The sequence below is a fragment of the Ascaphus truei genome, chromosome 3 (assembly GCF_040206685.1).
Source record: "Ascaphus truei isolate aAscTru1 chromosome 3, aAscTru1.hap1, whole genome shotgun sequence".
In the NCBI taxonomy this organism is placed as follows: Eukaryota; Metazoa; Chordata; class Amphibia; order Anura; family Ascaphidae; genus Ascaphus; species Ascaphus truei.
This window is the reverse complement of record NC_134485.1, coordinates 272,160,497-272,174,672: the sequence shown is the minus strand read 5'-3', so window position 1 is coordinate 272,174,672 and position 14,176 is coordinate 272,160,497. Positions and strand designations below refer to the sequence as shown.

Genomic DNA, 14,176 nt, shown 5'->3' with positions numbered 1-14,176 from the left:
ATGCTGTTGACCCTTCTGGAAGGCTCGGAACCCAAAGGTACCCAGATAGTCACAGCTCCTGTGGGATTCTTACTTTGATGGGACTGCAGATTTAATGTTGGATTCACACATTGTGTGATATTTTTGGCAACCTTAACTTGGATATGATCTTAACCAATCAGAAAGCTCTGTTTCGGCAAACCTCACAGAACACATGACCTCTCTAGAGGCGTGGCACACCCTCATTGTTCAGGCACCGAGCATGCCGATTGGCTCAGGCTGTTGTCACGGATACACAAATGTTTTTGTTTGGAAAGTAATTATGATGCCATCATTAGTCAAACAGATAAACATAAGTAGCTGATATGCTTTAAATGAGTGTTCCCATAGAAAAGTATCATATTCATTTTTAGTTCGGAATAAGTAACGTTACTGTAAGGATCTTTCTATGGAGGTAATAGCAAAAGAAGAAGAATGAGATCCCAGTCTAGTTGGCACTCAACCCCCTAAATAAAGTAGTGCAGAATGTGTAATTATATACAAATTAATACTGAATTTTAATAGTCATATAATTTAAAATCTATGTTGACTCACTATAATTACAGCAACCTGCCAGTAATTAAAAGGTGGGTGGTCGTATAACCTCGTGATCTGGTGCAGTGTGGTAGAGTGATCCCTGTTCCTGATTGAAGATATAGACACTAGTGTTGGATGCGAACACTACAGGCTATTATATGCTTTGAGGTAAAAAGCAACATTGATACCACTAAGTTGATTGGATGGCGCTTCACTTTACAGATGGACAATGACCCAAAACATACTGCGAAAGCAACCCAGGAGTTTTTTAAGACAAAGAAGTGGAATATTCGCAATGGCCGAGTTTGACAAAGCGCTTCATTTCAGTGACATTTCTGCAGACAGACTAATGGCCCATCGGATTAACAGCGGGGGGGGGGGTCCCTGGCAGTCCCATTCAAACTGAATGGGACTGCCAGGGACCCCTGCTGTGTTAATCCGATGGGCCATTAGTCTCTGCAGAAATGTCACTGAAATGTTGCAGCATGTACCCAGCATGTACCTAGCATGTACCTGGGTCTTGTTGGTGATAGCCCCAGATTTTCCAAGGCAAGTTTAAGGCAAGTTTTAGAATACTCGTCGGCGCACCTGTATCTCAAATGACATGTATAAGAGTTTTCTATTAGAAATCTCTCGGTTCCCATTCTGTTTTTTAGACCCCTATATATATTTTGTGTTGATTTTTGCCAATGTCCATTTTTTTCCATGAGCACCAGATTTCTTTGCGTATTGGTTTGAAAATAAACAAAATCAGCCAAATAAGCATAGTTACTTTGTTTCTAGTTCAGCTATCAGGGATTGCATCTTTAACTATATAATGGATAGATTGCCTCTGAGGTTATGTTCTGCTCTGTTATTAATTGCCATCTGGTTTCTTTTTGCACTCTAAAAACTTTTTTTTTTAACCTTATATTTTTATTAAGGTTTTCAGACATAAATGGGAAAGAGTACAGAAAAAAAGGAGGGGGGGGGGGAACAACCATTTTGTGACAGAATTCTTACAATGACAACAATTACATTACATATACAAAATTTTGAATTTTAGCACATTTTATCACTGACATATCCTACACTCATCACTCCCCAATCCTCTAACCTATTGGGGCCTCACCTCTATCCAACATCCCAGGGGTTCCAGACTCTTATCAAACTTCCTTGCGGTGTGATTCAAAAATTAGTTGTGTCTTTCCATCAATTATACATTGTTAACCCTTCTAATAGCCTCTCTTCTGGGGGGGCGGCAATATCTTTATCCACGCTGCAGCTACTGCGAACCTAGCCGTCGTTAATATATGCATAATTAATTTAGCTGAGTAATGATTTACATCTTCCATAGGTTTAGCAAAAATAATTAAAATTGGGTCTAGCGGAACCTTGATTCCTGTCACATCTTCTATTAATTTCAAACTGTCCTCAAGTATGTCTGCATGACTGGGAAACGCACCATATAAGGGCTAAGTCCCCTATCTGTCCACACCCCATCCAACATCTATCGGTCGCCTCCGGAAACCTTTGCTTTAACCTTTTGGGGGTGTAATACCAGCGTAACACAATTTTGTAAATATTCTCCTTTCTAATTGTACCTATAGAAGTTTTGCCTGCATTATCCCATATATCTTCCCAGTCCTCCCTTGTTATTTCCATCTGGAAATCCAGAGCCCACTGGTCCATATATTTATGGGCCGGGGTAACCTTTTGGGTGATTAAACCCTGGTACAGGGATGAGATCAGACCTTTTTGACATTTTTTTTAATTTTGCATAGATCTTCAAATCTTGTATATTTAGGGAATTCCTCCTCATAAAAACCCTGGTGCACAAAATGTCGGACCTGCATATATTTAAACACCTCCATCCGATGTAAACCGTATTTTCTCATCAGTTCCTCAAACGACATAAACGTATCTTTTTCTAATAAATCTCCTATCTCTAGAATTCCACTCTGTCTCCAGGTTTCAAAGTTCCGACCCTGAAACCCCGGCAGAAACCCTGGATTACCGAACAGGGGCGTAAATCTAGATGAGTTGACATAACTTTGTAATTCTTTTTTGCTAACTGCCAGATTTTCAAAGTAAACCCGATGACCACCGGCTCAGGCTGTCTCCCAAGCCCAGTCCTACAGCTTGACCTCGGCAGAGTAGGTAGACCAACCGGGTAATTAAGTGAGCTTTCCAGATCCACCCAAGCATAGGTCCCTCCCAGGCAGTGCCAATAAACTATTTGTTTCAAATAAGAGGCTATATATAATATTTTAGAATATTTGGAACCGCTAGACCCGCTCCCTCTTTAGACTCCAGCATAATTGACCTAGCTATTCTCTGTTGTTTATGTTTCAAAATAAATGGCATAATGCGGTTTTGGATTTCTTATATTTGTATGTGGTACAGATGTTTGTAATGTTTGGAAATAATATAGAAGTCTGGGGAGAATATTCATCTTAACCGCGGTTATATGCCCTATCCAGGAAATATAGTGAGAATTCCACACTTGTAGATCTTTTCTAATCTTAGAAAAAAGGTTGGGATAGTTATATTTATATAATGAGTTGTAGTCACTAGTAAGGTATATCCCCAAATACTTCAGATGGGTCTTTTCCCACCTATAGTTAATGCCGTTTAAGAACGTCGACCTCCCTTTCCATTAACATTAAATTTAGCACTTCTGATTTTCCCACATTAACTTTATACCCAGACAATTCCCCAAACCTCCGGAGAGCGGATTGTAAATTCGGGAGATATGTCAATGGGTTAGCTATAGTATGGATAATATCATCCGCAAAAAGTGCTAATTTGTAACACTCTTCTTTTATATGAATCCCTTGTATATTTGGGGAAGCTCTGATTGTTGCCACAAGGGGTTCAATTGTTGGGACAAAAAGAGGAGGATAGAGGGGACAACCCTGTCTAGTCCCATTCTCAATTGTTATCAGATTCCTCTCCCTCCCGGCATCTTCAATGTGGCCGTCAGCATCTCATAGAGGGCCCGAACCCCTTGTAAAAAAACAAAAAAAACCCCTGAAAATCCAAATGCCTCCAACGTCCTATCTAAAAAATCCCATTTTATCCTATCAAAGGCCTTCTCCGCATCAAGGCTCAACAACATTGCTTTCGACTTAGATTTATGTATCTCATCTATCACATTAATAATTTTCCTTGTGTTATCTGACGCCTGGCGTTCGCTCACAAATCCTACCTCGTCATAATGGATTAATCTAGGGAGTATTGGGTTCAACCTGTTGGCCAAAATGTTTCTATACATTTTCAGATATGTATTGAGCAGTGAGGTCGGTCTGTAGCTACCACAACATAAAGGGTCCGTACCCTCTTTCGGGATCACCATTATATTGACTTTTGTCATCTGTGGGGGGATTTGTTTTCCACTGAGAAAATCATTGAATAAATCTAGTAAACATGGTCCTAGGATTCCTAGAATTTTTTTGTAATATAGATTTACGAAACCATCAGGGCCCGGAGCCTTTGACGGCTTCAATTAGCTAAGCGAGCTTTCTCTACATCCTCAAATTGCACCCTCTTAAGATCCTTCCTTGCCTGGGTCAGGATTTTATAAATTTTCCTCGATGGATTTTTTTTATGTTATCTAATGTTACAATTTTTTCTGTAAAATGTTTTTATTTTTCTATTTTTGTTCTCTCTGTGTGATGCTATTGAGATGAGCTGTCCTCTGATTGTGGCCTTATGTGCCTCCCCTATTGTTGAGTTTAGTTATTTTTTAAAGCTGCAGTTCAGTCTTTTTTTTCTTTTTTTTTTAATTTATTTTTTTACTTCAATAGTTTCATGTGTGCAATCTCTAATTACCTAAAGAACTGTATAGCTGCAGGTCAATTCGTTCTCAATGTATTGATCTGCAAAATTTGGTGACATAATTAGTGAAGGGATCTGTTTTTCTTCTGCTTCTGTCTCTCAGTGGAAGCTCATGAATATTCATGAGCACTCCTGCACTGACATGTGCTAGAGGGAGGGCAGGGCTGACAAAGGGGTGTGCCAGGGCTTGTGACAGGACATGAAGGGGCAGTGCCTTAGCAAATGGCTGTTAAAATAGAATACAAGAAAATTGGTCTTTCAAAGTTGTTTTTTTAAAAACAGAAAATGCTAAAAGTATTTTTTCTTACTACAGAACTGATTTATTTAAAAAAACACACATGCAGGATATTGACTGAACTGCAGCTTTAAGGTTGTTTAGCATTCACACATGCCAAAGAGGTACTCAGACAGCAGGATTATAAATATCTGGCCCAAGAAAATGCAGATGTATTGTAATGATGTATACTGTACATCCCAATAAATCATCCCACCCGCAGACTTTACAAACCATAGGTGAAGATAACTATGCATGTGAGGAGCATAGTGTCACCAGCAAACATAAAACTGATGATGCTTGTTCTGAGTTTTGTAGTTTATTATGGCTATAAAAAAAACCTTTGACCTGTATGTCACAAGCGTTTTGAAACAAACACCAGGATTTGGGTTTCCAAGAGACATTCCCAGCTTCTTATAGGGCTGTACAGCCCAGGAATTATAGTGAAGGCAATGTCCTGTGAGTCTTCCTAAAACACCTAGTGTGCTTGAATTTGTAGTAACCAGTTTCTCCTAATAATAAGGTAGAGAGAGAGATCATAAATTACAATATCTTCTAAGATAAGATGCCAAAAGGATTGTTTAGAAAACCTAGTATTGGTAAATCTGAAACCTGATCTTCGAATGGAATTAATAAAAAATAAAAAAATTCACATGCCAGAGCTAAGGGGGCTATGTGTACTGTACAGTAAGTGACCCTTTGTACTTGTGTGTAGGGTGTAGTCAAGCCTGCTGAGCTAGTGGGAAAACTGTTTCAGCTTGGAATGGTTCAACCAAAAGAAAAAGGCCATCTGGAGATTGGAAAGCACGTCTGCTCATATTATAACAAGGTAGTCAGTATATTTTTTGTCAAAAACGCTTGTAATTATTTACAAGGGTATCCTAATATCCTGCATTACTAGTGGTAATTCACATCTGGCAGACACATGGAAACATAGCTTTTCTCCTTGCCTATGCACGGCTGCATTTTTTGTTGTTGAGTGTTTTAAACAATCAGACGGCCCTTGTTTATTGCAGAAGACATGGAAGCCAATATCTTTGATACAGTTCTCCGCAAAGAAGTGACCTATTTTTATAGTGTACATTGGAAAATTATTATGGTTACTTTTTTCCCCTTCAAAGTATAAAACCATGGGCGCATTGACGTATTGCTATCAAAAAGAGTAGAACATTATTCCATTTTTTTTAAATTGCTGATAGATGATGGACACAAGCTACAAACACAACGTATGTACAGTATAATTATGTCTGTATAGTAATCGCAAGTAATCTTCCTCTAAACATAAGGATATTGCGTATCGATGTGCAAAAGAATATATGCATTGCTCTTTTATAGGCTAAAGCAGTAAAATTCAGGGCATTATTGAAAACCCTGCTCTCTGATTGGTTAAAATTCCGGGCATTATCCAATCAGTAATGCCCGGAATTTAAGCAGCAGAATGTGTAGTTTTCAATGTGTTTATTTCCAGCCAATCAGCTTTCAGAACAGCTGAGACAGGGCACGGGATTCGTCTGATTGAAGTAACAGCTCTGAGACAGGGCAGGGGATTGGTCAAAAAGTATCAGCCACGGTTTGACTCCTCCCCCTCCCGAGCTGACTGAGATTTTCTGGCAGATTCAGTTGAATTGGGACATGGGGGGAGAGGAGGGGGGGGCGGACTGCAAAGCAAAGAAGTAAGTGGCTGTCTGCAGTTTCTTTGTGGCTGGAATTTGTGTGTGTCAGTGCTGTGCTGTTGTGTTGTATATCTGTGTAGAGGTGCTGTGTGTGTGTGTTTAGAGCTCCAGTGTGTGTGTGTGTGTGTGTGTGTCAGTGTCGGCAGCAGTGTTTTATGGGTGTCGCATGTGTGTATAGCAGCAGTTTGTGCGTGTGTGTGTGTAGCAGCAGTTTGTGTATGTGTGTGGGTGTGTGTGTGTGAAGAGGTGCTGTGTTGTGCGTAGGGGTGCTGTGTTGTGTGTATAGATGTGCAGTGTTGTGTGTGTGGGGTGTATGTGTAGAGGTGCTGTGTTGTGTGTAGAGGTGGGGGGAGAGTGCAAAGTTTATTAAGTGGCTGCATTTTTTTTATTGTGGCTGCAGTGTGTGTGTGTGTGTGTGTGTATGTGTAGCAGTAGTTTGTGTGTGTGTAGAGCTGCTGTTTGTGTGTGTAGAGCTGCTGTGTTGTGTGGTGTGTGTGTGTGTAAAGGTGCTGTGTAGAGGTGCTGTGTTGTGAGTGTAGAGGAGGTGCTGTGTTGTGTGTCTAGAGCTCGTGTGTGTGTGTGTGTGTGTGTGTGTGTGTGTGTGTGGTGTGCTTGTGTGTGTAGAGGTGCTGTTGTTTGTGTGTGTTGAGCTGCTGTGTGTGTTTGTGTACACAGAGGGGGCAGCAGTGTGTGGATATAGATATCTGCAGTGTAAGCGTATATAGAGGGGGGTTTCATGTATTTACCATTTTATTTTAATAATAAAATCTATTTAACTATACAAAAGTGTCTATTATTTATGAAATAAGCTACATTTAGCCTATAATAGCAATAATCCCCTCAGAACAGGGCATTACTGGCCAATAATGCCCAGCCTGGGTTAAAGTCCCTCGGCTTCGCCTCGGGCCTTCAACTCTTCCAGCCAGGGCATTATTGGCCAGTAATGCCCTGTTCTTCAGGGATTATTACTTAATTAAGCAGTTCTACTAACAAATCAGTGTATTAAAAATTAAATTAGGAGAAGGAATAATGTGAGTAAAGGAATAAAGTGAGTAAAGACACTGACTGGCACTGAGTTTGAACCTGGTTCAATTCCCAGTGTCGGCTCCTTGTGACCTTGGGCAAGTCACTTTATCTCCCTGTGCCTCAGGCACCAAAAAATAGATTGTAAGCTCCACGGGGCAGGGACCTGTGCCTGAAAAATGTCTCTGTAAAGCGCTACGTAAAACTAGCAGCGGTTTACAAGAACATGCTATTATTATTATTATTATTATAATTAGAGTATTAAAAACAAACAAGTGCTTTAGTGGTGGTGGTCACTATTATTTGCATATGTATTTATCTTGAGTACAAACCATCAGGTACAGCAGCACAGAACTGGTCTGAATTTCCTTTAGCTTGTTGGTATTTCTCTAGCATTAAAAAGCCACTTGGCACAGTAAATGCAAATATACTGACATTATATATTCAACAGTCCATTGAGCTGTATCTCGTTGCTGGTGGGACACTAGTGCGAGTGCCTATTCTTCACTGCCGCTGGGCGCTTCCTGCTTTAGGACGCCGACACTGAAACCGGAAGTCGCAAACTATTGGCGGCTCATCAGTGCGAGGTCACCCGTGTGCTACCTTTGCGTTTGGCACTAGCATCCTACAGCAGGAATTGGGCAGCACCGGTGAAGAACTGGGCCCCTACACCAGCGCGCCACTGTTAATGGGATACAGCGGTGGTTAGGGAGGCACACACTCCAGCAGGGACCGACTCTGGGGAACCAAACACTGAGTTTTGTTGTACACTTTGTGCTTTTGTGGAAAGCATTCAGGTTTGAGAGCGCTATTTTGGATTCTTTTTATGTTAATAAAGGGTACTATACCATATGTGTGTTTTGTGTGCTCCTCGACTCTCTTTTCCCAGTTTAATTATTGCTCTCTTTAAAAAAAAATTCTTCTTCTTGGTAATGCCTTGCACATTGAGAATGATTTGCTCTATTATTAATTTTCCATTTTTGCCCCCCCAGCAATAATCGAGGCAGCACTGGGTTTCCTAAGCATGGAGGAATCAGAGCAGCGACAGACAGCAGGGTCGCGGTTAGGCGCTCCGGAGAGTGCCGGGATCAGCACGTTAGAACACGGAACCAAGCCGCCCGCGTCACCGCAGGGGAAAGTGTTTCCCTTCAAAGTTCAAATGTTGGATGAGACGCAGGAAACCATTGAAGTTCCGGTGAGTCTTTTACTGAATTTTCTTTTCCATTTGCAGCCTGTGTAAATGTTTTCTAGCCTAATCCTGCGCAAAAAGTTCTTTTAGAGAAGTATATAAGCGTCAAATAGACACCAATATTAAAGTTTATTTACAAAGATCAAAACAAATGACAGTGCAAAGGGAGCAATGCATACAGTACATCTAGTGTGTGTTCACGGCTTCTGCTGCTCTATATGCACATACACATATTACCCACTTAGGGGAGAACTTGTATTCATCTGAATCTGCACAATGTTGTCTAACCGCATGATTATGTCTTGTAGCAAAATGCTGATAATGCGGTCTGACTTTGCTTTGACATGTTGTAACGGTGCTGGCTGATGTTGGCCACGTGTTACCGGACAGGCATGGATGTGTATATACCAGGGTACTTCGTATAGCTAGTGGAGCATATAGCTTGGAACCACATGGTGTAATTCTATTCCTAGGAACACACTTTCCATTTGATATTTCCCACGGTGTTACTGATATTTCTACTCTTAACTGTCCAGTGAGCCATATGAATGCTTACATAATATCATCAAATCATTATGCAGTGCCTAGGAAAGTCAAATATTTGTGGCAAACAAACGTTAAAATAGAGCAGAGGTCTCATCAATAAGAGACGGTAGGGTCAAAAGTTTGATTAATATATCAGTGAAGAAGAAAAGCTTAGTGCCTCTTATCTATTTTTGCTTTGTATGTTTCTTTTTCATTTGAAACCCTGCGCCATGGTTACAACAAAGGTAAATACATAGGCTATTTGAGTGTGCATTTAGCTATGACTACGCCTAGTACCTATGATATACACACTGTTGGTCAAACACTGGAAATCTCCCACTGCTGTCTGCTCCACTGTGCTGTTATCGTGAAGAAACCTTTGTAGCCCGTGTGTTTAAAGGGCATGAGCTACAGTGTGAGAAGGTGGTACAACCTATGATATGGCTATATTAAGAAAGATACAGATGTAGCAAGACTTGCTATCCTCGGCATCCCGGACGAACAAGCCAAAATCCATGGTGCCGGGGACAGTGTCTGCCGCGATGGAGCTGCGGGGAGTTCATGCTTCTGAAGGGAACCCCGCGGTGTTAATCCTTCAGTGCCTTGACCGCGCTTGGAAGTGGTACCGAAGACATAAAGCTTTGCTATAGCTGTATATTCCGAACCAATAATAATCCATGCAAGTTGTGTGGGAGAGATGTAGAAAAGTAACTCCATAAAAAGTAGTATACAGATAAATGACGTTAAATCATATGTAAAATATATGTATTGCCCATTCAAAGAAGTCGTACACTTCCCCATACCCACTGGCTTCAGCTACATGGCCTCTTCTAGTATTCCTGTTTCTCTGAGAGAGGATAAAATCCATCACCATGTTGATGCTCTTGGAGTAATGAACACGATCGAAGCAGAAGAGGAGGACTTTCCTTTTCCAGTTGCATCATCTGGGAGCAGGTCACGATTAGGTGATCCTCGCTGCACACACCTGTTGCTCTCTGGTGCTGTGGGCTTTCCGGCACTGAACGGTTGAATAGGTTGTGCATGTGCTGAGGTTCTTCACTCTTCCTGGATCAGTTTTATGATGTACAAGATGTATCATTATTCATGTGGCTGTTAATTCCATTAAGGAATACTAAGGTTGCTGCCTTTAAAACAAATTCACCCAAATATGCTTAGTGTGGAGTGGCAAAGTCAGCTGGTTTTGCAAAATGATAGCCCCTCGGACTGTTAAAACATTTTTTTTTTAAGTTAAGTATGCAGGATTTTTCCAGCAGCTAATGGATTTGGCCAACTCTATCAAGTTGGTGTTACAAAAACATTTTAATGGGTGATGTCAATAAGGGAAGGGTAATGGAAAAGGAAAGTGTTACTGGAGGAGGATATTTCTGGCCTCCGTGCCTCTGCCTTTTGGTTAGTACGTGCATTGATTCCTGTTACAGTACTAGAATCTTATTGGGGCGCTTGTGTAGTCTATCACTACTGCAAAGTGTCACCGCACTGCAGACTAGCTTTATGTTTGGCTGATGTGGAGATAGGATAGGTGACTGCAAATGTGTTCTTGGTTATTAATCACACACAATTCACTAGACGAAAATGCACCACTTATTTCAACTGGGGACAAGGAAGCTTGCAGATACTGACACACCAAGAAGATCAGTTAGGAAACAAACAAGTAATTTAAAAACACTCTAAAATATGCAAGAAGAATCCTATGGAAAATACATTTGCAAAAATGTTAACTACTACTGTAATGCACAAAAACACAGGCATAATAATGAACAAGAAAAAAAGAAACTGGAACATACTATAATCCACATGCTAAGTGCAAATTTATTAGCAGTTGAGCACATTGAACACTCATACTACTTAGCAGTTATAAACAGCTGCATAAACACAGACGTTGCACCCGAGTACATAAACATGTAAACTGCAAACAAAGCTGTTACTTTACAATTCAGCAATTCCTCAATCTTAAAAAATGTAGTTCCAAATGTTTTGGTAGCTACCTCAAACAGTAATTCTGAGGAAAAATCTTTAAATTCCCATCTATTTTTTTTTTAGTTACACACTTATTTTTCAACTGACCGATTTGTTAATGGTCAATAGCTATTTCCAAAAGTCAGAATACATTCGAAATGCCTGTTTTTTCCCTGACACCACATGAGTGGGCATTCAGACACCTTTTAGAACATATTTTGATTTATTAGCAATTTTGCACTGTGTATTATTTTCTCTTTTTCATGACCATGGAGAGGCTTGCGCTTAAAGTTTCTTGCTGTCTTACCAAAAGTCAGAATTCAATTATATGTAATATAATTTCTGCACATTCACTGGCAAGAAACTACACCTTTTCCTGCTTGTGCTGGTAAAATGCTACTTTTTACTTCTTAATTTAACTTTTTCACCAACTGGAATAGCATTACAAAAAGAGGTACAGTATTGCAAATTCTTACCAATAACTTCACCTTGTTCAATACAGTGTTTTCAGTTTACTCTGTCAAATGCGAAAATGTACCAGTTTCAAAAATACTTTACTTCTTTCCTTAAAATTGAAGTTTTGACCACTGGCCCTGAATATGTCTTTATTCAGTGTGACACAGTATTGTACACAGTGAAGTCTACAGTAGATGAGTCATTGAAGCAATTTGTGCAGCCAGAGCGCTTTTCTGGTTTAGAGTTTGTCATAACACAGCATGTAAGAAACTGCCTGCCAGAAGCTTTCTTCCTCGCAGACTAAGTGAAAGCAGAGAGGGCTGCCTTGTGTGCTCACAGAAAGGGCTCTGCAAAGTACAGTGTGTACTGTGATGTTTATTTATCCTGTGTGTGAGAAGGCAGGGAGTAAATAAAACCTATAGTCTAAGGGAAATGTCTTGTCCAGAGTAGGCATTTCAATTTCACAGCTGCAGCTGAGCACTTTTGTTCTGCTTTTTGTGCTTTGCTGTCAAACTAGTTTGGTGTCCTATTTCTTTTGAGCCTTTTAAGTAAATGGCAAGTTTCCTGTACCCCATTCGCCAGATCTATATAGATTCTTGTATGTGTCACTTGCATTCTTTAATAGTTCATCTATCTCATAGTTGGAAGATTATAATTGTGTAAATATGTATATATATATATGTATGTTATGCGGGTAAAAAAAAAGTGACAAAAACCCTCCACAGTAAAGCATATAGCAAATGCCTGTCTGTGGGTGGGTTTACTGGCTATGCATCTTAACCCAGGCTGTGCTTAAAAGCTGTGATATGCAGCAAGCATTAGCTTACAGGGGACTATGTCATATGGTTTTGAAGCAAAAGGTGGCATGGTGTGCTCATTTGCATGTAATTTCCCAGAATCCCTTGCTGCAGTGGAAGCACTGTGTGCTGGGTGATAATGGGGAAAGACAGGGTTGCAGACCTGTCTCAGACATGCAAATGAGCACACCGTAATTTGCTATATGCTTTACTGTGGAACGTTTTTGTCACTTTTTTACCCACATTATATATTTGCATATAAATATTATATATATATATATGCAAATATAGCTGTATGCTCATCTGCATGTCTTAGGCAGGTCTGCAACCCCGCCTTTCCCCATTATCACCCAGCATACAGCACTTCCACTGCAGCAAGGGATTCTGGGAAATGACATGCAAATGAGCACACAGTGTCACTTTTTGCCTCAATAACCATTTTTAACATGGTTCCCTATAGGAATATATATATATACAAACATACATACATACATACATACATACATACATACATCACACACACACACACATACATACACACATACACACATACACACATACACACATACACACATACATACATACACACACATACATACACACACATACATACACACATACATACACACATACATACACACATACATACACACATACATACACACATACACACACACATACACACATACACACATACACACATACACACTATCCCAACAGTACTCGGGGGCACCAGTGTCCAGCCCACAATGTTCAATCCCCACCCCGAGTGTAGGTAGTAGCGCTACTCCGTGGATCGTTGGTGCACTGCATGGGGTGAACTCCTGCTGAAGTGTCTCACCTTAAAGAGTATCAGGTGGTCTGGTCCTAGACCACAGGCCTTGCGCACTGCATGGAGTCCGTCACTGGCGTGTTGTACCCTCACTATAGGTAGCTACTGGGGAAGTGTCCCTAACTATGGGCCTTCCCTGCAGCAGCCACACGCTGAGGGTGGTCGGGGCCTATCTGGGTCCTGCAGGGCAATCTTGGTCTAGTTCAGAGGAGCACTGCCCTCTTGACACTACCCCTCTCTTTGCCCACCCTGCTCCGACTGGCGTGGTCTCCAGCGCGCCAAATGTATTAACCTCTGCCTGTCGAGAAAGCTGTATCCCTATTGGCTGTGCTGTGTCCCATGTAGCTATCCCCCAAGAGGCTCATGGGACATATAGTCCCTCGCGGAGCCTTCCCTGAAATGGCCGCCACTCGGCCGTACTGCGCATGTGCCGGGTCTCGTGCATGCGCGGCTATGCCCAAGATGGCAGCGCCCTTACCGGCATCCCGCCGTGGAGCTCCGGTGACCCAGTCGTCCTTCTGTCCCGCAGTTCCCACCGCAGCGCTCCCGGCACCAGAGCGCCCGCGCAACCAGCCGCAGCGGGGCAAGAGGCACCGGGGGGGACGGGACCTGGTTACATAATGATGGAATATTGACTTCTTACTGGAGGAGTCTGTAACTGATTGCCCTGTCAATGAAGGATTAAGAAGTGGTACTGTATGAAGCTTGTTGTGCAGTAACTTCTTGTTTCACCCTTGAATTGTAAAGGCTTGTAACTAAAAAATGCTATAAATAGGCAGATTATACTTTTCATTCCCCTGTTGGCACCATGTTTTAACTTCTTTATATATTGTTTTTCTGTTGGCTTTTTCACATGCTATAATTTTACTGACACTATAATTAGAGTAGAATTTAGATGTGTGCTCTGTGATGTAGGAAAAAGTTTGAAGCTGCAGTCCAGAATATTGCTCCTGCAAGTGAGAGAGGCTTTGCACCACTCTAAGGACAACACAGATAGGCCTTAAGGTGTGCACGAAGGCTCAGCACCATTTAGTAAATCTGTGCATTTATCTGACA

General features: G+C 41.2%; 1 protein-coding gene across 5 annotated transcripts in view; it reads left to right on the top strand.

Moving 5' to 3' along the window:
• Positions 1-14,176, top strand: part of FARP1 (FERM, ARH/RhoGEF and pleckstrin domain protein 1) — a 232,135-nt gene that overhangs the window by 44,304 nt on the left and 173,655 nt on the right. For 4 of the 5 annotated variants that reach the window (XM_075590818.1, XM_075590819.1, XM_075590822.1 and 1 more), the window contains one exon: positions 8,337-8,539. In XM_075590818.1, the coding sequence (XP_075446933.1) occupies positions 8,369-8,539 (171 nt within the window). In that variant the 5' untranslated portion in view covers positions 8,337-8,368. Of the gene's footprint in view, positions 1-6,303; positions 6,322-8,336; positions 8,540-14,176 lie in introns of those variants that run through there. The other variant, XM_075590821.1, reaches the window with a different exon arrangement.